The sequence below is a fragment of the Amblyomma maculatum genome, chromosome 1, assembly GCF_055883805.1.
Source record: "Amblyomma maculatum isolate TAMU_Amacu chromosome 1, ASM5588380v1, whole genome shotgun sequence".
NCBI lineage: Eukaryota > Metazoa > Arthropoda > Arachnida > Ixodida > Ixodidae > Amblyomma > Amblyomma maculatum.
This window is the reverse complement of record NC_139344.1, coordinates 94075599-94100571: the sequence shown is the minus strand read 5'-3', so window position 1 is coordinate 94100571 and position 24973 is coordinate 94075599. Positions and strand designations below refer to the sequence as shown.

The window sequence follows — 24973 nt, the reverse complement described above, 5'->3', positions numbered from 1 at the left end:
AACCTGGTCTCTTCAGACGGGAGCCGAGTGCTTGCTTCGACATGTGGTTGAGTTTCAGACAGCTCGAGCAATTTGGCCTACAACAATCAAGACAACGCGACAAGCAACAGCGAGCTTCAAGCGTTCACGTGCAGGCCATTAAGTCGTCTCTTCATGCAGCAGCTGGGACTGCTGCCCTCCGAGACTCTTCTGGCGGGGGAGGAGGCTGTTACGACCAAGCATTCGCATTTGCGCGCTCTATTGTTCGCCTGTGGGCATGGTTAAGTGCTGTGAATATGTGGTGATGGTCCAATGGCTCTAAGTGAGCCTGTTTCCAGGAATCCTGTTTTGTAAGCCTGTTTTGCTTTGTGGACACTCTGCAAATGCCAAATTGACCCTGCCAAGAGAACGTCTGGAAAAACACAAAGAAACGTCCCCCTGCGGGAAATGCAGGAAGTGCTTTCTTTCTTTTGTTCACCCTTCCAGTCGATAAGCCCTATCGTCCAGTGAGGAATGCCTACTTTCCAAAGGAGACGACAGAGTGACATGTCCGCTGACGTGCAGGACAAGAAAGGAGCATGACGCATACAGCCATTAAGTGATTTCCCAGGAATGCAGGAAAGATTTGCAATTGTCGAAAACGGACAATGCTGGGAGCGGATGCGGCGCCACGTGCACTCGGGTTTCTGAGAAGTAAAACCACTTGTCAGAACCAGCCTGTGGTTTCTTTGCTGAAGAATAGAAATGTACCTCCTCTCCTCGCCGTTCCCAAGCTTTTCCCGCCAACAAGTGATCACGCCCAACGAATGAATGCCGGACCAGTCAGTGCTTCAGACCATCAGTGCAGTGATGTGTTCGATTGGATACCGATACCTGAGGGGCGTGCCCTGGATTTGGTTGGTCAGCATCTTCAGAGAGGGGCTGGACATAGGGGGTTTTAAGGACGCTGCAGAGCACGAAATGTCGCTCTGGGCCCTGGGTAAACGGCTCATCCAGTCGCTTCTCGCTATGAACTCTTAACGCTTGCCATTTTGCTGATGTACCCTTCTTTTTCGTGTAAATAATCTTGTAAATAAGTTTCTCAAAGTGCCATTAAACCTGCTTGTACATATTTCACCAACTTCGAAGATTCAATCCTACTTCAACCCCGAGTCTCTGCACGCTACCAAGTGAAGGCCGGGTCGACATAGCCCCAGCGTCACGACACCGGTACCTGCACGGCTCGAGTCACCATTCAGAACGTTCTCTACGTCATCAGTTTTATCATTCTCCGTGACTGCTCTCATGGCATTATTTTAGGATGGGACTTCTTGTGTCGCAATCGCGCCGTAATTCATTGCGCTCGCGCCGAAGTAGAGTTTCTTCCGCTGTGCACCGCACCGACTGCCGCTAACGTTCTTGGGGAAGCCAAATGCCACGTTGCGGATGCTACTCATATCCCGCCTTCATCTGCTGCGATTGTGCCTATAAACTCCCTCTCTTCAAGACTGTACAGTGCTCTTCATCCCATCTTCCCTCTTCGTCTCGCGACGCTGTCTTCCCCTGCCCTGCGCCGTCCTTAGTGTACGAAGCGGCCGCACCGAACTAGCCATTACTAACGATTCGTTCTATCCACCCACGTTGCAACGTGGCGAGTGCGTTGGGCATGCTGAGCCTGTTCGGTCAGAAAATTTTGTGACCGTCCCACCGGTTTTCTCTACCTGTGCCGACACAATATCCCACAACGTCAGTGCCCTTAGCCCACCTCGTTCCTCGTCTCCTTCACCGCCTCTGGCTACCTTCGACAAAGCCATCGACAGTGCTCTCGCTCCAGATCAACGCGCCAAGCTCCTCGACTTACTGAACCGATTCCGAGCTTCCTTTGATGTCCAGCGGCTATCCTTCGGTCGTACATCAACTGTTTCTCACCACATCTATACTGGTACGCACGCCCCATTACGCCAACGCCCTTATCGTGTATCAGCCTCAGAGCGCCGCATTATTGATGAGCAAGTCGACGAGATGCTCAGTAGGGGTGTAATTCAGCCTTCCAGTAGCCCTTGGGCGTCCCCGGTCGTTTTAGTCAAGAAGAAAGACGGGTCTATTCGGTTCTGTGTGGACTACCGACGCCTTAATGCGATCACACGAAAGGACGTCTATCCGCTACCACGCATAGACGACGCGCTGGACACTTTGCATGGAGCGGAATTTTTCTCTTCAATCGATTTACGTTCTGGCTACTGGCAAGTTCCGATGGCTGAGGACGATCGCCCCAAGACAGCTTTTGTCACCCCCGACGGGCTCTATGAGTTCAACGTCATGCCATTTGGCCTGTGTAATGCGCCCGCCACATTTGAACGCATGATGGACAATATTCTCCGCGGTTTGAAGTGGCACACGTGTCTCTGCTACTTGGATGATATTGTTGTATTTTCATCCGACTTTGCGACCCACCTAACTCGCCTTGAAACTCTCTTGCAATGCCTTAGCAACGCCGGTCTACAGCTCAATCTGAAAAAGTGCCATTTCGCCGCTCGCCAACTCACTATTTTAGGGCATTTAGTGTCCAAAGATGGCATCCTTCCAGATCCATCTAAACTTCGCGCTGTCGCTGAGTTCCCGAAGCCAACATCTATCAAGCAATTACGCAGCTTTATAGGCTTATGCTCCTATTTTAGGCGTTTCGTTCGGAACTTTGCGACCATCATTGCCCCTCTGACGCGACTTCTCAGCGCTCACAAAGATCTTTCTGCCTGGTCGCCGGCTTGCGATGCTGCTTTTACGAAATTGCGCACGATACTTACCTCACCCCCCGTATTGCGCCATTTTGACCCGGCTGCTCCTACTGAAGTGCACACCGATGCCAGCGACGTCGGCCTCGGCGCTGTTCTTGCCCAACGAAAACCCGGTGTTGATGAATACGTTGTGGCGTACGCAAGTCGAACTTTGACCAAGGCCGAGACCAACTACTCGGTGACAGAAAAGGAATGCTTGGCCATTGTTTGGGCGCTTCAGAAATTTCGGCCATACTTGTATGGGCGCCCACTCGATGTTACAGACCACCACGCTTTGTGTTGGTTGTCTTCACTAAAAGACCCCACCGGCCGTCTCGCCCGCTGGTCGCTTAGACTGCAAGAGTATGCTATCCGAGTTATCCATCGTACAGGGCGCAAGCATTCCGACGCAGACGCTTTATCTCGCTCGCCGGTGCCGCCTGACGCTCCGTTGTCACCTGCCTCCAGCATCGTCCTGTCTTCCCTGTCCATCGACGACATGCCATCAGAACAGCGCAAGGATCCGTGGCTAACATCCCTAATCGATCTTCTTACGAACTCGTCGCTTTCACCGGCTCCTCGCGCCCTTCGTCGTCAAGCACAGCATTTCGCCCTTCGTGACCGTCTCCTCTATCGACGCAGTTATATGCCAGATGGCCGTAAGTGGCTGCTCGTCGTACCTCGCCACCTCCGTAGTGATATATGCGCATCTTGCCATAATGATCCGCAGTGTGGTCATTTGGGTGTATTTAAGACTTATGAACGGTTGCGACAGCGGTTTTACTGGCGCGGTATGTACACCTTCGTCAACAAGTATGTGCGTTCATGCATCGGCTGCCAGCGTCGCAAGCCTTCTCCTCTCCATCAGCCGTATCCGCTACAGCATCTTCCGTGCCCGTGCCGACCATTCGATCGTGTTGGCGTCGACTTGTATGAACCCCTGCCATATACACCTGCAGGGAATCGTTGGATCATCGTGGCCGTCGATCACCTTACTCGCTATGCGGAGACAGCAGCACTTCAGGATGCCACCGGACCCAACATCGCGTCCTTTCTTCTTCATCATTTCATTCTGCGGCACGGGGCCCCTCGTGAACTTCTAAGTGATCGAGGAAAGTCTTTCCTTTCCGAGGTTGTCGAAGCGCTCTTACGCGAATGTCAGACCATCCACCGGACAGCCAGCGCGTACCACCCTCAAACCAATGGCCTCACAGAGCGCTTCAACCGCACACTGGGTGACATGATGTCCAAGTACATCGCCTCCGACCACTCCGATTGGGACAAGATTCTCCCATTTGTAACCTATACCTATAACACCGCCGTTCAAGCAACTACCGGATTCTCACCATTTTTTCTGCTGTACGGGCGTGAACCTTCGTCTCCACTCGACACCATCCTCCCCTACCGTCCTGATATGTCAGAGTACACATCACTTTCAGCAGCTGCCAGGCACGCTGAAGAATGTCGCAAGCTGGCTCGCTCGCTTACTTCGGACGAGCAAGCCCAGAAGAAAGCGCACAGCGACAGCAGCCACCCTGTGCATCAATTCTATCCCGGTGCTCACGTATGGCTCTGGGTCCCATCGACACCACCAGGTCTTATCAGCAAGTTTACTGCCAAATACCACGGACCATATCTAGTGCTCCAACAGACGTCTCCCGTCAATTACCTTGTTGAACCGCTAGCCGCTTCCACCCACCTTCGTCGCCGTGGGCGTGAGATTGTTCACGTGGACCGTTTGAAACCCTATTACGATCCCGCTATCCTTTCGTCTCCTTGAGTCGCCAGGATGGCTCCTCTTTTCTGCGGGGGCAAGATTGTAAAGAGGAAGTTCCAATCAGGCGGACAGATCGCCGAGAAAGAGGAAGTGCCTTTTGCGGACAAGCTGTCTACAAGCTGAGCCACCCCCGCTCCGGTCTTACTCGCTACCAGTGCCCACTACCAGTGCCTGGATCCCCGCTTAACAATATATATATATATATATATATATATATATATATATATATATATATATATATATATATATATATATATATATATATATATATATATATATATATATATATATATATTGTAACTAAGTAGTGAGGGACAACTGACACTAACACCCGTAAGATTACACACATGTGGTGGGTTCTTCTAAAAGAGTAGAGATAAATAGAGGAAAAAGCAGTAGCAAGTATTTATGCAACAACATAAATGGTAGAAAGACAGAAATATGGCAAGACGCGCATTCAAAATTCTCCTGCAAAATGGGTACAATACATAGAGACAATAATGCATTTGGAAATACGCTTGAATCAATTAGCGAGAAACAGTGGTGCGCTCAAATGCTATAGCCCGCATGTCTCATCAAACACCGAAATAATACAAGAATAAATGAACTTGGAAACTAATATGGAAGAAGCTAATATATTAAATCACCGGTTAGTCCAAAGATAAACGAATACTGTTTAATAATTGGGAAATCCAAAATCAAAGCATCTGATATGCGTAGTTTGCTCGGCAATGTGGTGTATTCCAAAGTACACCGTAAGGAATAGAGCTTAATACTGCGTGTTAAACGCGCAACGTCATAAAAAAAAAAAAAAAAAAAAAGAGTTGTTTGTGGTTCGCTTTATACCTGCGTCTAAGCGTGGGGTTGTAAAGAATCAGTGACTGGTACTATATCGAGTGATTGAAAAGCGGCGATATGTGACTATCAGAAGGACCATCAGCAGTTATTTGGACCACCCTTTTAAGGAATAACAGCGCGAAGATGAGGGACAAGGGACAAGGAAGAAGACAACACCCTTGTCCCTCATCTTCGCGCTGTTATTCCTTAAAAATGTACCAACTAGCTCAACTTTCTGTTTTATTGACCACCTTTTTCTGCAATTTATGCAGTATTGTGGCTATGTGGCTATCACTTTGGAGAAGGTGGAAGAAGGATTTTTTTTTAATAAATACCTCCTCCGCACATGTTTTATGACGTTGCTCGAAATTAAAAAAAAAAAAAAAGTTAACTACCAAATTCAAGGAGTAACCTCTGAAATTGGTTACTCCGGAAGCAAGGAAGCATCCTGGGACCTTTACTATTTAATTTTTATATCAATGATACAACGAGCATCACCTCGGTTGCAAAGTTTGTCATATATGCCGATGACGCCACCTTGTTGTTTTGTAATCACAGTTACGATTGCCTAGAAAATTACATAAAGAAAACTCTCAGCGATTTATATTTATGGAGCACATCAAATTCCCTGCAACTAAACAGCAAAAAAACTAAGGCAGTAATTTTCACCCCAAGACAAAGGGTATAACGACAAAGGGGTAACGACAAAGGGTATAAACCTATCTATTGCTCACTCAACAATAGAGGTGGTTGATACAATTAAAACACTTGGTGTGTATTTCCATAAACATATGTTCTGGGATGTCCATGTTAATAACGTGATTTCTCGAATTTCAAGGACCGTGGGTATACTAGCTAAATTCAAATATTTCTTACCGCCTGCTGTTAAACTTCATTTGTTTAATTTGTTATTTATGTCCAATGTAAATTACTGTTTTCTTGTTTGGGGTAACATTACATTCACAAATTTAAACCAAATTTTCATTCTACAAAAGAAAGCCGTTCGACTCATTGCAGGTGCAGAACCAAATACACACACCAGAAGCCTTTTCACTGAGTTTAAAATACTTCCCATACATAATCTTTACTCTTTCACCTCGGCCAGAAGGTACAAGCAAGGTCTACATAACAATGAGGCCTTTATCACATCCACTGCAAATTTAAGTTTAAGGGAGGTATAGGTCTACATCCCGGTCACCAGAAATTTGGAAAGTTCCTTTTTTACGCACAACCTTTAGCCGTCAAATGTTGGAATTTTCACTTCCATCGTTACTTAATTATCTCCACACTCACAATAACATGGTAGAAAATGTTAGTATGTCAGCGTTGAAGACTTTTTTTTGCATCATAAGAGAGATGGTACCTTCGTTAAGAATTGTATAATGATGACTATTTCTTTATATTTTTTTGTTTTTTGTCCATACTGTATATATGTATTGTGTTCATTACACTGACTGAGCAATTTTTTAACATGCAAATGAAGCTTTTTTATTTTATCATGTTTGCTTCAGTTCATGCAATGTCCTTGCACATTTGTTTTTTTCTATAAAAGGTTGTCCTGCAGATTATGCACTGCTTATCTAAACATTTGCGACCGCTGTATGCTGTATTGCACGACCGCTGTATGCCTTGTACACAGGGGCTTGAACCTCGTTAAGTGAAGTGTTTTTCACTTTTGTTCGAGCCCCTGCCGCTTTGACGGAAATAAACTGAATTGAATTGAATTGAAAAAAAAATGTGGTCATCACAATAGCAATCCCCCAGTTTCTCTCTGGCTCAGTCTACTCCAGAAAGAGCTTAACATATTAGCTCTTCCCGATACCTTCGAGAGCACTTTCGGGTTAAGCCAGCTTCGCCGGGCGTCAGAACAATACGTAGTGCCCGAGCTCAATTGATAAGTGTAACCCCAGGCTTTGACGAGGACGTCAGGGCATCGCTTTCGAACCAGCCTCGAATCGTTAGTAGCGGTGACATCTACCACTGAATAGGAGAAACTGTAGGTGAGTAGATGCGACCAGCACGACCCCAACGTAGTGACTGCTGCATAACATCGCAAAGGGTGGTAACAGAATGCTTGTGCAAATGATCCAGTGTCACTTGCTGAAAATCCAAAAAGAATATGAACATTTTTATTTTTTCGCAATGTGTGCGCTCCCTAATATCCTCTTTGGCTTAGATTGTGCTGCAAAGTTTATTTTCAGTACATACTACTCTTGTCTGAAGCCCCGTTACCAACTTTTTCTAGGAGAGTTCCGCAAGCAGATAGAAGAAGTGTGTCCCACCCTCATCTTTAGTGACGCCGCCAATTCGAACAAGTGCAAAGGAATGCTCGACCTCGTGCCCTCAGTGAAGGTAAGACCAAAATTACAATGCACTAACTCGATGCTGCGGTATGGTTCGCGCTTGTCGTACGTATCCAGTGCAGTAAAAAAGAAAAAAAAAGAAAGGACGTTTTGCATGGCTAGCCGCAATAGATCATCGCATGCTGTGAATAACCAAACACAGTAAAATTAGTCGTGTTACAGAGCACATACGCGATTATTTAACTCAAATTAAAAGATTGGGGGGGGGGGGGGGGGGGGGCAGCGCTGGGACAGGCCGATAGCTTGTGGCAGAGACATGCAAGGTACAGCCAACAACCGTCAGCGTTATAAGCGGTCTTGCCTGTATCAAGCTGCTGTCACCCTGCCCACTAGTTGCATGCTGTGCTTCATCCTGACGTACTACGTTGCATTCCACAAATCTCTCCCTTCGTCTAATTTTTATTTCATCAATTCGATCATCTTGTACCGCATAGTTGATCCAATCAGATGATTTTAGTGACCGACCATGACCCCTTTCGCCCCTTACAGATATCTTTTCTCCTGTTCTGAACATTACTCGTGCTTCTTCAGAGCACTTTCATTTTATCTACGCCCTCCTCCTTCCACCCTTCCTCCTCACTTCAGAGCAGGTACTGCCAAAGACGCCAAAGCTAGGAAATGGGCTCCTCACAAAAAAGTTCTGCATTGCCAAATTCGCTCGTTTGTTCACCTTTAATTTAGTTCTCCAACGTGCGACCGCAGCTGAAACAGCAGCTTGGCCGTGTGAAAGGAATTGTCACGCGTGCCGTGACACGTAATTTGAGATCACCTTGCCAGGTTAGACCGACTGTTTTCAGAACGATGTGCATATTATTAAGGCGGAAGCCTTTAATGGCTCATACTGTCGTCTGTCACGTGGCGTTCCTTGGCGCGCGTGTGGTATTGCAGATGACAGGAACGCTAGACAAGATGAGACTTCTGGAGGAAAGGCGCAGTACCTGTCACACTTTCTCCGACAAATGTGCGTTTGGGTGGTACGCCGTCGCTCCTGTCGCGTGGCGTTCGTTGGCGCGCGTTCAAGTGTGGATTGCAGATGACAGGAACGTTAGACAAGATGAGACTTCTCAGGTTTTCGCCTTTAACTACTTTATTCGCTAAAGTCCTTCGTATTTTTGTCTAAGAAAACATCTGGAGATCTATGCACTGATATCCAACGAAGCTACAGAATACTCGCGCGCAGAGAAGGCCCAAATAAGTATCAGCTTGTTGTAATTAAGGCTCAAAATAAAGAACACTTAAATAACTCTTGACGGAGGAGCTGCTCGGCACCAGGCATGATATTGGTGGCCTGCCTACCACCCTGTGCAGAATGTCATCATCTTCGGGAAGGCGGAAGGCCTGGTGAGCTTTTCAGAGCTGCTGCAGTCCGGCCAGCCGGGAGAGTTCCATATGCCACGAGGAGCCAACCCGGACACCATGATGGGAGCCTTCTACTCTAGCGGCACCACGGGCGTAGCCAAGAGGGTGGCCATCTCACACCGCCAGTGGATTACCCAATTGCTATGTACCCGGTGCGTACCCACCGATAGCCTCTGAAATTGTCACAGTGGAAGGCCCGCTAGATACGAGTTTCCCGGCCGTCATCCTTTTTTTTTTTTTTTTCCGTAGCAGCAGCAGACTCAAGCTACACGTGGCTCGCGCACCCGTTATCACGTAATTTGAGAGTCATTGAAGCTCATTAATTCCTAGAGACCAACACTGTGTTTACAAACAAAGTGGGTGCTCGCGACGCTACAGTAGACTGGGTTGAAAAAGTAGACTTACCGCCCGTAGGAATACATGGAAGCGAAAGTTTTCAAAGAAGTTTTCTAACTTCACAAGACACCTATGATGCTGTCATTTGGTACAGAGCAACCATGCACCTCCTAGAGTAGATTGTGAAAGCATGAAATGCCATTTCGGAGGCGCAGTGTTTTTAAAATACCACCAAAAGTATGGGATGCTAGTTGTGAGGGCGACCCATAGAAACACACGTAAACGCAACTTACCGCAATATTTTTCTTGTTTCGCAAAACACCAGTAGAGGTGGCCGGTCAATAAACGTTTGCGAGAGTCTTGAAAAAATCTGTAAAAAGTAAACTATGCCATTCCGGAGGCAATCACCTTTTAAAACGCCGCCAAAAATATCTGTTGTGAAGCCGTACATACCGCCGACACGCACGTTATCCGTTGGGTGTTTCTCCGAATCACGCAAGCTTCTCTACGTTATACGCAGCCATATGCACTGAATTTGCTTACTAATAACGGTTGTTCAAGATGTGCAGCATGGGGCACACTTGCATTCAAAAAGCACGTATCAAACGCCATGACAGGGAAATGAAGGAGAACGGCTCACTGCAGGCGGCGGCGCAGACGACGCTCGCGAGGACGCCGGCGTCCGCTAACGCGACTTGTGTGAGTAGACGGGGCATTTTAGTCGTTTGCTGCGGCGCGCGGCTCGTTTATCGTGCTGTTTGAGAGCTGCCTTCGGCTTAAAAGTTTGTATTATTTGTGCGGCAGTATACAAGAGGGAATGTAGCCTGCGTGGCAGCATGTCGGATAGCACGAGAAGCTGGGGCAATTGCGAGCAGTACCCAGCGGATCGCTTGTTTTTCAGGGGAATGAAGTTTTTCCTACACACATTTATCGAGGTGCTTTAGAAGTTTATTGCCTTCAAAATGACGTAGCATGCTTTGCCGCACTTTTTATTCGAAACAACCGCTAACTTTCAACCATCTGCCGTGTTTATTGGTGCCCTCCGATATCGGAAAATCATTTTGGTACGTTTTCCTTGCATGTATTTCTATGAGCCGTGCTCCCGACTTGTATACCCATACGTTTCGAGGCATTTTAAAGATACTCCGCCTCTGCAATGAGGGTTCGTAGTTTCACGTAGGCGCAACGGGAAATCATAAAACTGCTTCGAAATATTTTGGCGCTAAGCCTTCTCTTTACGCCCAGTCTCTGCCCAGACCATACCCAGACCATAGAGTTCTATGGCCCAGACTGGCGACAGCAGCGTCACCGCATCTTGCTTACGTCACAGATCGGCGTTGGTCTATACTGACGTGTCGACACGTAGCCTGCAGGCACTTGGGAACAGCTTTACGGGCTGATCGGGTACACCGTTTTGTTGCTTGTACAACAGACTCATTGCACATGTGCTCTTTGAGTTGCCCACGCGTCAGCTGCGACACGAGGTTCCGTTTTATTATATTTTTTTTTCCGTCTTCTCACTTGAAGGCTTGGTAACATGTTGGAGACGAACGCCTGTTATTCACGCGAACGAACTCTTCACTCTGACTTGCATTTGTGATTCTTCGCAAGCATCCAGTGAGGGTATGTAAAGACTCGAAGTGCTCGCTACATGCAGGGAAGTGGCATCCGACCAGCTGGGACAGCGGGACCTGGTGCTGTGCGCGGCACCGCTTTCACACATCAGCGGCCTCTGGCTGTGCTGCGGATGCCTGGCGATGGGCGTTCCGTTGCTTCTGATGTCTTCCTTCGATCCGGCCCTGTTGGTGCCAGCCGTTCGCAGGCACAGGGTGAAGAGCTTATGCAAATTCTGGGGAGTCAAAAAGGCGGCCAGGAAAAATTTTCAAAACAAAGAATGCTGATACAGTCGGCCACCGCTGAAACGTGCCATGCTATGACAAAAAAAAAAAAAAAAAAAAAAAAAAAAAGCTAAATAGTATGTGCAGCCGAGGAACGATTAAATGCCTAATCCAGCAATTAATGAGAACGCGAAGAAGTATTTTACTGCTTAAGGATGCAATGAACGTGGGCTTACTTCGCAGCCCGCTTTCTTATTATACACAGGCTTCCCACGCTTTTTATAAAGCGTGGGAAGCCCTTTTCTTTTTCTTTTTTTTTTTCAGCTTCACAAGAGAGTGATGTGTGATACTGTCTTTTTTTTTTTTTTTTCCTAAAACTGGCAAGCTAACTCTCCCAGAAAGAGATCAAAGACAGAAAAACTTATCGAAATACACTTACTTTATGAAATGCCAACGTTCTGCTTTGGGTAGGAGAGGGGACTGAAAGGCGAGGTAGCGGAAACCTCACACGTAATTAAGACGGGCAAAAATACAGTAGTGACCAGAAATTATGAAAAAAAAAAAAAAATGTCAGACGGTGCTACAAGGTCTATACGTTTTCGAGGAAGTGAGACGGTAGTGAGAAAAAATTTCTGAACTACAAACTGCTGCTAAGCACAGCGAAATAGAAGCAGTATTCTTTTAAGTATCAGAGGCGTTTGAATAAGTGTTTCCGTATCTTGTAATAGCGGAAGCCGGACGTGATGCATAACATAGGGAAGAAAAAAAAAAGAAGAAAAGACACGAGGAGTGCGCAAACAACGCTGCGTTCGTACAAGAACACAAGTTTAGGGCAGCGGTTGTTTTTCACGCCGGTTTCGACATGCTCGCGCAAGCAGCGAAATCTTGATACGGCAATTCCTTGCACGCGCTACGCTATGTCAGCACAAAGCGACCTATGAGAAGATAGCATGCGCTTGCGTTCGAGCATGTGCGCGAGCAGAATAACAACTATTAACACGCGGAGAGAGAGAGAGAGAGAGAGAGAAATAACATTTATTGCACCCGTCGAAAGGTTGGTGAGGATCCGAGGCGAAGCTCTGTCCCAACCATGTCCTCCCCCTCAGCCGTCGACCTGGATCCCTTGGATCTTAGCAGCGGCCAGGGCAAGACGGATGACTTCTCGTTGCCCTTTTTCGTCCTGCTTGAGAAGTAGTGCCTCCCAGGACTCATCTGTTCGGTCAGGTTCTCCAAATCTAGGACACGTCCATATCATATGGATCATGTCCGCTATGCCATCGCAACGTTTGCACCTGGGGCTAAAAATTTCCGGGTGCCACTTGCTGTAAAGCTGGGGGTTCGGGAATACTCCAGTCTGTAGCTTACGCCACATAACCTCCTCGCTTTTGGTGAGTCAGTACAAACACGTTAGTTGCCAATGAAAGTGGCGGTATTTTACATAACGCATATGTAGGCATGCAGGTTTCTTATGAGACGCCGTTCCCGACCGAGAATGGCGTCTCATAAGAGATGTAATTTTTCTTCTCGGTCTCTCTGAAATACGCTTGAGCGAGCCGTTACGGCGTCGCGATGATCAAAACGATGAATGTCCACTTTGTTTTACGCTTGATTGTGACCGTTCTTTCATGGGTACGTGACCGCAACTAATTCACGTTTCAGGCTACGACCATCTTGATATACCCTTCGTACCTGAAAAGTTTAATCGACAGCGCGCCATCAGATGCCTTCGAAAGCGTCGATAAAGTGTTCATCGGTGGAAGTACTGCTCCCGCCGCATTGTTACGGGAAGCGCAAGTCAAGTTCGGCTTCAAGTTTATATCGCAAGGTGAGCCCAAAAGCTGACGGTACACACTCTACACACTCATGAGCATGGTGTCTGATGGTGTTCTTATCTTCCAATTAATAGCGAACGGTAGCAATGAGAGAGCCGTTGTTATCATTGTGCATTTTTACTGCCATCCGTTTCATCACCCGTATTTTCCGCTTCGCGTAAAGGATACGGCCTCACCGAAGCGTGCGGCAGCGTCACGTCTACAGGACTGAAGACCTGCCACTTTGGGAGCGTTGGAAAACCGGTTCCAATGGTGCAAATTAAAGTAAGGTCGTCCAGGTAACGAAAGCTCATGAAGATAAAAAGCCGCGAATGGTTCCAGCACTGGCACTCTTGCATGGTCATCATCATCATCAGCCTGACTATACCCACTGCAGGGCGAAGGCCTCTCCCATATTTCTCCAATTAACCCGGTTCTGTACTAGCTGCATCCACTGGACCCCTGCGAACTTCTTAACTTCATCCGCCCACCTAACTTTCTGCCACCCCCTGCTACGCTTTCCATCCCTTAGAATCCATGCTGCATGGCTATGCAGCATGCTTTATTCTTATTCTTCACCCCTCTCTTTGCTTTCTCCCGTACGTACAGGGTGGTCAACCAGAACACTCTTCTGGTTAACCTCTCCGCTTTTCTCCTTCCCATCTCTAGTAAAATGAACTAAATTTCGTATGGCAGAACTACAGTGTAATACCATGCACTTCACTCAATTGCGATTTGGCGTCTACGCCTTCAGTGATATATGAGACAATACGAGTGTAGCTAAAACACCAGTCGAGCGCTGAAGCTTTGTGATGCAGCGAGATTTATAACGATTGGCGAATATTCAGTGCTAAGCGATATCGCTTTGACTGCACATCCTTCCGAGTGAGGACCTCAGTGGGGGCTATTCCCTTTTCGCACGCAAAGGTGGTCGACTCCAAGACGGGCAGGAAGCTTGGTCCGGGAGAGAAAGGCCAAATATGCGTCAAGGCACCGTTCAATTTCATGGGTTACGTGAACAAGGCACGGGAGACGGCCGAGGTGTACGACGACGAAGGTTTCGTTCAAACCGGTAAGTCAAATCATCGATGAGTCATCGAACAAAGAATGCTTGTCGCACACGTCAACGCTCAAATAAAAGGCGTCTAAGAAACATTTAGATAAAGCTGCAAGCTGTTACTATAGCACAACCTGGAATATTGTAGAAACGTACGCGAGTGGCCGGAATCTTCGAAACTGATAAAGGTGCGTCTCGCGACATCGAGCATGAACAAACATAATTAAGCCACGTGCCAGAATCAGACTGATAAGGCGACTTTCCGGGGCTGTCGAAAAAAGGACAAATAAAGATTTGAATGGTTGAATGGTTTGAGGCAGTATGCGCACTGATGGCCATAGACGGATTAACTTTACGTCCTGCTATCTCCGCGCGTGTGCGTGCGTGCGTGCGCGCGCGCGTGCGTGTGTGTGTGTGTGTGTGTGTGTGTGTGTGTGTGTGTGTGTGTGTGTGTGTGTGTGTGTGTGTGTGTGTGTGTGTGTGTGTGTGTGTGTGTGTGTGTGTGTGTGTGTGTGTGTGTGTGTGTGTGTGTGTGTGTGTGTGTGTGTGTGTGTGAGAGAGAGAGAGAGAGAGAGAGAGAGAGAGAGAGAGAGAGAGAGCGCTCTGCACAACAGTAGCCTTGTATACATGAGCCCGACGCAAGCGGGTCGGGTAGGGGGGAGCCGGTTGTCGAGCTGAGCGAGCCCGACCCGTCCGGGTTTACATGAGCTCGTTTCTGTCGGGCAAAGATCGCTGCTACACCGTGCGACGAGCAAGAGAACCAGGCGAAGGCAGGAGAGGAGGAAAAGGAGGAATGCTCAGACGAACAGCTCACGGTCCCGTCCCCGACCAGCAAGGAGGCAAGAGAGGAGGTGCCTGCCCGACGCGTCAGAGTATACATGCCCTTCGCCCATCGGGTAGGGTCGAGCCAACCCACCCCCTGCAGTCGGGCTGGCGGGACCCGACCCGACGGTCCTTTAGCTCGACCCCCTAGCGTATACATGAGCCCGATAGCCGGTTTTTAGCCCGACAGGCCTCCCCGACCCGACTTTGTCGGTCTCATGTAAACCCCCTGAGTGTCGCGCAGTGCATATGCCTAAGCAGCACATAGGGCCATGAGGTACGCCTTACTGAAGCGCTCCATATTAATTGCGGCCACCCTGAATCTCAACACCCATGGGCGGTGCAACCGGCAGAGTGAACGAGCAGCGCAGCGGAAGATGAAAAAGAGGGAAGGCAGAGCGAGGAGGGAAGCGAAGAAGAGGGTACAGCTGAAGCAAGAGGATAAAAGTGCATGAGGAGGAGAACATGGCTAAAGCATGAAGAGGATACGGCGGATTTATGCGTGACAGCAAGGAGGAAGGAGGGGTTCTGCGTTGCTCGCCGTGTGGTGGCGGCTGCTGCGGAACGTTTTGATCTCCGATGCCGAGGGCTAAGTGCCGCCGCCGTTCTACACATGCATATTCGTATGAGATCGTCTATGGTTCAAATACCTCAACAGCTGCACTAGAATTTCGTATTAATGAATATCGTAGTCGCCGGCCGAAGTATGGTTGCCGTCTAGACGGATTCGAACCTGTGACCACGTTAGCTGATCAGCATATTCACATAGCCGCCGAGTCATTGCGGCGGATAGTTTTGATATACGATGGCAGATGAATTAAGAAACACGAAGACATCAGAACGTTGCGAATGCAATAGGTAGCAGGCTCCTCAGACAACTTTCAACAAGGGGTTTGCCTCTTTTACACGCCTAAGTGCAGCAGTGTACGCTCAATCATCCTTTCCGCGGAACGAAGCTTTTGTTGTCGCCTGTGAATACCGGCTATAATTCCAGCTAGGTCTCAGCGCGGGCGTACAGTGTGTCCGACAGTGCGTGCAGGAGCCGGGCTGTGTTGCAGGTGATGTGGGCTTCTACGACGAGCAGGGTGATGTGTACGTGACAGGCCGCCTCAAAGAGCTCATCAAGTGCATGGACCTACAGATTGAACCGGCCGAGATCGAGCGCCTGCTGCTGCAGGACCCCGCCGTGCAGGAGGCGCTCGTAGCCGGCGTGCCGCACGAGCGGTTCGGTGATGCCGTGCGGGCCTTCGTAGTGCTGCACCAAGGCCGAGCCCCTGACGAAACCACCAGGGAGAGGCTGCGACGAGCAGTGGCTGGTACGTAAAGGGAGGAAAGGCTACGCAGATCTATTTTCTACGTACATATGCATGTATAGTTCCACTGGGGTGGACCTCCTGACAGAAAGCGTTAGTAATACTACTGCCATTTTCGAAAAATCTATTCATCTGGTGGTGTTGTGATGCGCAGATTTGAATGCAGGGAGGATGGTGGGGAGGGTAGTTTGGACGGGGAGGGATGGCCGATCAAAAAAGTAAAAAGGTGGATCGGGACTAATGAAAGTATAAGGAGCAGCTATGAATCAGGTCTGGGGCATCTTTAAATTGTGGAATGTTGTAATCATTTGCTTTGAGCATATTGACAGAATCCGATGCGTGCCAAAAATTTTGCTTCTGAAGTTCTTCCTGCGCTCACAACTGATGAATCAGGCTACAATAAAAAACCATGTGTGGCCCGTATTTGAAAAATCATGGCAGAAAAAAAAAAGCTAGAATCCAACCGAGGAAAGATCTGCGTATATATTGATTATCGTAATCTTAAACCCTGCGTAAAAAAATTGCATTGAGCAACATTTGTCCAGAAAATATTCGGGATCTTGGTATATGCACAGAAGTCGAGACGGGTCGGAGGTTGTAGAGAGTAGCCAGTCATTCGCTCATACTGTGGTGGTGCTCTGTTATTGGTCGAGACTTCTATGACGTCATCCCGCCTCGGCTAATCAAAAGCGGGCCACATTTCGTCCACTACAGCTTGAGCCATTATAGGCTTTCGCATTAAAACCGTGACGTAACCCAACTGCAGCTACGCTGAAGCTGTGGCGCTTATTAGGCCTTGATAGCCTGCGCTGCCACGGAGTAGAGCAGAGAGGAGCGCCGACTCTAGCGTGCTGTAGTGCATTCGGCATAGGCTACGCGAACGCCGAGCCTGCATCCTGCACTACAGCACGCTAGAGTCGGCGCTCCTCTCTGCTCTACTCCGTGGCAGCGCAGGCTATCAAGGCCTAATAAGCGCCACAGCTTCAGCGTAGCTGCAGTTGGGTTACGTCACGATAGAGGCGAAACGAAGAGGCGTCCGTGTGCTGTGCGATGTCAGCGCACGTTAAAGATCCCCAGGTGGTCGAAATCACTCCTTAGCCCTCCACTACGGCTCCTCTTTCTCTCTTTCCACTTTCACTCCCACCTTCAACCCTTCCCTTACGGCGCGGTTCAGGTGTCCACAGAGCAAGTGTGACAGATACTGCGCCTTTCCCTTCCTGTGAACAAATTATTATTATTATTATTATTATTATTATTATTATTATTATTATTATTATTATTATTATTATTATTATTATTATTATTATTATTATTATTATTATTCAGCCTGATTATACCCACTGCAGGGCGAAGGCCTCTCCCATATTTCTCCACTTAACCCGGTTCTGTGCTAGCTGCATCCACTTGACCCCTGCGAACTTCTTAACCTCATCCGCCCACCTAACCTTCTGCCGCCCCCTGCTACGCTTTCCTTCCCTTGGAATCCAGTTTGTTACCCTCAGCGACCAATTATTATTATTATTATTATTATTATTATTATTATTATTATTATTATTATTATTATTATTATTATTATTATTATTATTATTATTATTATTATTATTATTATTATTATAGCTTAAAGTTCATTTTGTAGCGAAAGCAACATTGGCCACGATTTCGCCATGGCACCAATTTCCACCGTGGTTGCACCACTCTCACTGCCGCTGCCTAGCAACCACCTCCTCTACATCTAGCGTGTATACGACCAGAGCATTTCATCGTGTGTAAGACAGGCCACTAGTGCGCATGCGCGGGAACCGAGGAGGAGCAACAGTTGCGTTGCGCATTTGCACATGACATCAGAGCGCATAGCAGCAGCAAAGAGAGAATGAGCGTAAGAAGGCGAAGAGAGCAGCGGATACGCTCGAGAGGAGAAGCCGTGCGCTGCGCCGTTTGGCGTGCAGCCAGGGAGGTAGGAGGGGACATAGCAGATGGCGCGCGTAGCGGTACTGTATAAAATGCGGTTGGTTCGTCGGCGCCGCCATGTTTGCAGCCATGAAACGCGAGTCGGAAAGGCTTAAACAAGCCAGGCTTACGCGTTGGAATGAAAACAGGCGAATGCGACAAGCCGAAGAAACGTAGCCAGGCAACCACACTAATCTGGACGTGCACTCAAGATTAACCAAGAATATACTCATGAATATACATTAATGATCTTCCTAATAACCTGTCTTCTACCATTCGCTTGTTTGCCGACGACTGCGTTATTTACAGACAAATAACAAACAGCATGGACTCGTATAAACTTCAGTGTGACTTGAAACTTGTTAAAACGTGGTGCACTAATTGGTTAATGCAGCTAAATGTAAACACAACTACTCTAGTCTCATTTCACCGTCGTGCATAATATCAAACCGAAAACTATACTTTATGTGGTGACCAAATATTGCATGCAACTACATATAAATACCTGGGCATTTCATTTCCTCAAGATCTTACCTGGGCATCTCATATAAATAACATCACTAACGAAGCTAATCGTGTTTTAGGTTATCTTAGGCGAACACTACGACTTGCTCCCCCTCACGTAAAACTGTCCATTTATTTAACTTTAGTCCGCCCTAAACTAGAATATGCTTGCTCGATCTGGCACCCCCCCCCCCCCCCACACACACACACACACACCAAACTAGCCTTACAAAAGCACTCGAATCTGTCCAAAACAGAGCGGTAAGATTTGCCTTTTCAGACTGTTCATATCACACAAGTGTTTCACCATTAAAAGATAAAGCTAACCTTGCAAGCCTAGAATCCCGCCGTAAAACCACCAGGCTCTGCCTTTTCCACAAAATCTATCACTCACCCCTGCGCAATGCCGTTATCACCGCTGCGCATCGCCACTCAGCCCGGATCAACCATCAACAAGCCGTCCAACCCCCTCGTGCATCTAAGTCATCTCATCTGAAGTCATTTCTTTTTTTTTTTTTTTTTTTGTTCTAGCAGCAAAAGATTGGAACTGTTTGCCTGCCGAAGCTGTGGTTCATCTCGACAATGCGCGCTTCAAATCATTAATTGAAAATATAATAACTTGATGTCAACCCACCCCTCATGTAATGCCTCTCGTGGGTCTTTGAGGTACTAATAAATAAATAAAACTAAATAAATAAAATAATTAATTAGGCCTTCAATCAGCCGAGTGCAATTATAATCGGCATAAGCTATCCAACGATATAACACTTGTCGCTAATAAACTCGACATAAGGTACACAATGATATAACAAGTTTTGCATTGAAGCTAGGCTGAACATCAAAGAGGCGGATCCACAAAGTGCTGGACTTTGCATTGAGTAGAGCCACTGCTTCTCGATCTAAAAGAAATTCCAATCCTTACACATCCACTCTAAACTTCATCGTAACACCATACCTTCCATATCAGCTTCACTTTCTACAGTACTAACCGCAAGCTTGCTTCACTGCAGCAACGTGATGTAAAAGGTGAAGCAAACTTTCTGCTATGAACTAACGGTTAGTCTCGAAGATGGCAGAATGAGAAACCGCTTGTAGCGCTATCAAATGATTGCTTAGGTGTGTACGACAATAATGACGTATTATAAATCCGGGTACAAATACTTTCACTCATCGTGAGATCGATGGCGACATGCGTCACTGCCTCCTGAAGCCGGTGGACTCGTCACCTTTCATCTTCCATACACAAACACGCACAAAATGTTCGTGCTCCCTTCAGTCGATGCCGATTTACGCTGTCACTCAGTATGACTTCCAACTTCGTACGTGATCGATGCTCTATTCAAAAAGTAGTGTGAGGGTGGCGCTGCTTAATGCCTTGCAGTCGGCTGCTAAAAAATCAGCGGAGTTCCCTGCAGCGTAGCGCCTTGTTTGGTGCTGTACATACTCATCAAAAAAAAAAAAAAAAAAAAAAAGAAAAAGAAGCGCGAATCACAACGTGGCTAGTGTCGACGTGCTGCAAGTTGTAACGAGAGTGACTGCACCTACTTTTACCCATGCCATCTTCCCTTTCCAAGCAGTGTTGCAAACGTCGGTTTATTGTACTCCAAAATCGTTCCTGTCTTCTATATGTAATCGTTATATTTCTTCCTTTAACCTACTTTATTGTGTTATCATGTTTTAAGAAATGATACACGTAACAATGCAATAATAAATTTACGGAAATAAAAAGCAACGACAGCTGGTGTCACGTGAGCTGACGAGCGACGTAGTTACTAAGAGTGTGACGATGCCCCCCCCCCCCCCCTTTTTTTTTATATACATAAGTGGGCCATTTACTGCTGTGTGTGCCATGAAAAAATAAGCTTTATGCTTCCTCCATGCTGCCGCTCCATATCGAAACCGGCGAACGGCGGGGACCTCACCCTCTCCGGTCAAGGGCTTGACAGCATCTTAGCATCTCACATACGCTGCATAGCTTATAGACCTCCTACTGCCTGCTTGCACTGTTTCCCCCATGTCTTGGTTTCTCAAAGACATTGTGCTGAAAAACCATTTAGAATTTAGTTGCTGTCTTGGCTGGCAAAGGTTGCCGTGTGTAAGTAGAATCGAGCAATGAAGAACGTCCAGTAACTCGTTTCTTGACTTTGAAGTTTTGTTGTAGTTATCTAATCAGTGTGTTTTTAACTGTTACTTTTTTGCTTTTACACACCTTCGCAGATGCGCTACCCAGCCATGAACACTTACACGGAGGAGTTGAGTTTGTGGACCACATTCCGAAGTCCGAGACAGGCAAGAGCATCCGCGCGGCTCTTAGGGACGCGTACCTGCAGAGGCAGGTTTCCATGAGGCAGTGAATCATCCCAAGCTCGGGCTCGTCCGACTTTCTCGTTTCAAATAAATGTGACCTGTATTCCAAGAGAAACATTTTGGATTTGTTATTATTGTGTTCCAAGTGATGTAAAAAAAATAAATAAAACGATCAATGTTATGGCAGGGGACTCATACAAAATGTTAGTTATATTCCGCCATACCACTTCACTCCAGATATTTGCAGAGCACTGCGCGCCTACCTGTTTGGGCGTCACGAAAGCGTATACACGAACGCTGACTGGATCCGAGTGCTCCTTTTATCCAGCAAGAATACGGGGAAGTTAGTGCCCCTGTCTGGATTCGGGTGATCATAATTTCCAGAATAAGCTTTCTCAAGTATAAAACGAGAAAATGGTGCTTGCAGTAAAGAATACGGTTGAAAGACAAAATCTCTACTCTAGAGGGCACAGAGATAGAGCATGAAGACGTAGAAATCGCTGCACGCACTCATCTGCGCACTGTTCACCATCTCGTCTGCCATGACGACTACACTAGCGAAGCTTCGTCCGCCAATGAGGGAAAGTGTGCCGACATGCGCGAGAGATGTGAACGTGCGCCCTTATCAGTCGAGCAGATCAGCTGAATGGGAGCGGAGGAAACCTGACCTCTCTACCCTATTATGAGGGAAAGACAGGGGTTTGGGCAAGGAGTTGACATCCCCCCCCCCCCCCCCCCCCCCCTCACTCCTCGCTTTCCTTGCCCCTGCTTTCCGGAACCGTAGATAGCATATACCTTGAAAACCCGTGCTGTTTCCGTACTTTTCTGAAAAGGTACGGAAGCCCAGTCCCGGGAACTATGATGCGCCGACTAGCTGAGAACAGTAATGCTGGAGCCATCTTACGTCACTAATCTGCGTAACGATAACTCTGTCTAAATTGCTGTAGCCATCTTATTTTACAAGAGCATTTGCAACTGACGCTGTTAATAAAAGTTAATAATCATGATTAGACTCAGCGCCGAAGTCGGTGCGCGAATTCTTAGTAAAGACCCAGTATGCGACTTTGAAAAAGTATTTCGCCCTTCTTAATGTCAGCAGACGATGTCCTCGCTGCTTCTTCACAATTCGTCAAGTAGATGAATGTACCAAATGACGTCACACAACAACTGATGGTAATGACAAAAGTTATCGGGAAATATTTATTGTTCGAGCGCAGCGTTATGGCTATCCTCAGTTTGTTTATCGTATACCCGATTTTATTTTCTTTAGTTTTTCGCATGATGGTGCTACACTGAGATTTGGGTGTTATTCTTCCGTTCCCGTAGGCTATACATACTTCCCTTTGGACTAATTTATACTGCTACTCCGACCATATTGTTTCTGCATGTTCAGCGTCCTTTTGTTCAGTTTAGTCAGCTGACAACGGCAGCTTTAATGCAAACAATTACCGCGGCCGGTGCATCTTCATCCTCTTCCCAATGAGCGCCTGTCCGGGGCGAGGCCTCGCAGCACGCGATGCACCCGCTCAGAAGCACCGGACTGGTGGCGTCATGGAACCCGTCTTCGGTTCAGATGGCGTACGCATCAGCGCCAACGGTGCAGCCCTCAACGAGGCGGCGACGAGCGCCACCTACGCTGCTGCCCAGTTCGTCAACATCAGCTCCTGGGGCAACGTAATCGTGGCGAACGCCAGCAAGGCCCGTAGGCTGGCTCGAAGAGACGATCTCGCTGCAGCTAAGGTCAGATCTCGCTCCTTTGTACCGCCGCTCAAATCAGCCCTCACGTGCCTCTAAAGCATTCAGAGCTGTAGGTCGCGATGCGCTTGGGTGCGTTTTGTTTCAAATGCGTCTCGTCCTTGCCTAGGTCTGGCGATAAATTAGCAGGGACGGTACTATAAGCAGCCGGCGTTCCTCCATGGGCAAGGTGTCGCCGATGCCTTCGGCACGCCGGAATCAAGGGTGCGACAGAGAGTCCTGAAGCGCTGCATGTAGTCATGAGATTTATGAGCGTGAACACAGGAGCCCATGGAACATAGCATCAAACCCTACTTTGCGTCGATGCGCAGCGGCCACTTTCAGAAAAAAGAAAGAAAAAAAGTGACAGTGAGGTGCGCTCTTCGTTTGCTCTCCGTTGAGCGGACCACCGAGCAGCGCTGGGCGCGCACACAGGCCGATTATAAGCCTACGTATGCTTGCCATCCTCACTGTTAAAAGGGCACAAGCTACCAAGATGATATACAAAGCTTTGAGATATGAGAGTAACTGTGAGAAGAATCGCTTTCTTCCATAGTGACTTCGAGTCAAACGCGAAATAAACGCTAAATTGGGCTATTGGGATGCATATTACTGATAGTAAACCCCCCCCCCCCCCTCCATTTTGTTCTGGTACCGCAAACATTACCTAGTAGTGGCAGCTGATGGTGCTACTCTGTGAAAGCACCTTTTCTGCGTTTGAGCTCGGCTTAGGCAGTCATGCAACAATCAAGAGCCGCTCAAACTTGAGTGAATGATAATTAATAGTAATTGGTTCACAGGAAGGGAAAGGCGCAGTATCTGTCACACTTGTGTCTGTGGACACCTGAACCGCGCCGTAAGGGAAGGGAGGAAGATGGGAGTTAAAGTGGAAACAGAGAAACAGGAGCCGTAGTGGAGGGCTACGGAGTAATTTCGACCACCTGGGGATCTTTAACGTGCGCTGACATCGTACAGCACACGGACGCCTCTTCGTTTCGCCTCCATCAAAACGCAGCAGCCGAGGTCGGGTTCGAACCTGGGGAGTGAATGATTACTGCACAATAAAATGCAAGTAGAATATCAACATCTCTGGAGATAATGAAGGTTTCGAAAATTATTCTTTTGAGGAGCCCTACTTAGTTTCTTGCAATACAAAGTTCGATGCGCGGCAGATCCCACTAAGGGTCGTTACAAATGCTGCAAGCATGCCGACGAAAAATTTTGGTAAGCAGCCGCATCCGTTTCTGTATACTGTTGAAATGCTGGAAACTATAATCGATGACCGCGGTAGCGTGCGTCTTCCATGAATCCGCTCTTAGAAGCTGATTTTCAGCTCAACCTTTCATTACATCATAGTGCGCATTGAAGAAAGCGTAAACGCTAAAATAATTGAACTGCAACGTTTTGAAAGAACCATTCACCAACAGCTAGGTTATATTGACTTCAAAGCGTTAACAGGTCAAATGATGACATAAGTTGATAGAGCCAATGCTTCAGCAGTAAATGCAGCCTTATAAAAAAAAAACGGTTAGTCCTTCATTTAATCAGTAAATTCTGTGATTACGACAATGTAAGGCAAGATATTTTTAGGCTAATTGTGTAGTATATTATTCTAGTTCAAAATAAGGTGCTCGTCCTTTCCGGCACATCCCCTGCCTAAGTCTGTGCAAGGTGACTAGTGACCCTGATCGAGTCTAGCTGCCTCTCGATTCTGAGTAAACTCCCGGCTCAGACTAGCAAAATGGCACTTGCCCAGTGCGCTTTGAACGAAACGGTAAACAAGCTGCGCGCTCTGCACAGGTGGTGGGCATCTGGCTCGGCTGCTTCCTGATCATTTTCTTGGTGGTGGGCATTCCGAACTACATCCAGAAGAAAATGCGCGAGGCACAAGAGAACAACGACCGGCTGTTCGAGCGACGGCTATCCATGGGCCACCTCCGAGGCACCGAGTGACACAGCGGCGTCGTTGGCCAAAGCGGGCGGCATCAAAAACCGCTGCGAGGCCCAATTAAGACAGCTACGCTCGCCAGTCGAGCTTCGCGTGCAAGAATCCCACCAGCGACTCCACTGTGCTATCGCCAGATGGATTCACGCGATGCGACAGCTGCACATAAGGTCCCGCGTCAGCGAGACTGAGGGACTGACCGCTGCAACGGCTGACCACTGGGCATGTTTAACCGTGCACGGAGACACATCGTCACCTCCGTATGAATTAAGCGAAATAACTGCAAGGAAA

The 24973-nt window shown here is 47.6% G+C and overlaps 2 protein-coding genes across 2 annotated transcripts in view; both read left to right on the top strand.

Moving 5' to 3' along the window:
* The window catches only part of LOC146203219 (luciferin 4-monooxygenase-like), a 31112-nt gene extending 10005 nt beyond the window's left edge, over positions 1-21107 (top strand). Inside the window, exons 2-9 of the mRNA XM_084585404.1 lie at positions 7592-7698; positions 9018-9220; positions 11062-11233; positions 12902-13067; positions 13238-13338; positions 13981-14125; positions 15991-16248; positions 20914-21107. Coding sequence (XP_084441530.1) covers positions 7592-7698; positions 9018-9220; positions 11062-11233; positions 12902-13067; positions 13238-13338; positions 13981-14125; positions 15991-16248; positions 20914-21050 — 1289 coding nt within the window. The 3' untranslated portion in view covers positions 21051-21107. The remainder of the gene's footprint in view (positions 1-7591; positions 7699-9017; positions 9221-11061; positions 11234-12901; positions 13068-13237; positions 13339-13980; positions 14126-15990; positions 16249-20913) is intronic.
* Positions 21108-22554: 1447 nt separating this feature from the next.
* On the top strand, positions 22555-24690 carry LOC146203218 (uncharacterized). The gene is made up of 2 exons (XM_084602981.1): positions 22555-22743; positions 24538-24690. The coding sequence occupies exons 1-2, from the start codon at positions 22555-22557 to the stop codon at positions 24688-24690; spliced, it is 342 nt and encodes a 113-aa protein (XP_084459107.1).
* The last annotated feature ends 283 nt before the right edge of the window (positions 24691-24973 follow it).

Bases quoted from the DNA above. Each gene is read 5' to 3' on its own strand.
- LOC146203218 (XM_084602981.1), top strand. From the start codon at position 22,555: ATGGAACCCGTCTTCGGTTCAGATGGCGTACGCATCAGCGCCAACGGT. The intron at 22,744-24,537 runs GTCAGATCTCGC...CGCTCTGCACAG, and splicing joins ACGATCTCGCTGCAGCTAAG to GTGGTGGGCATCTGGCTCGG.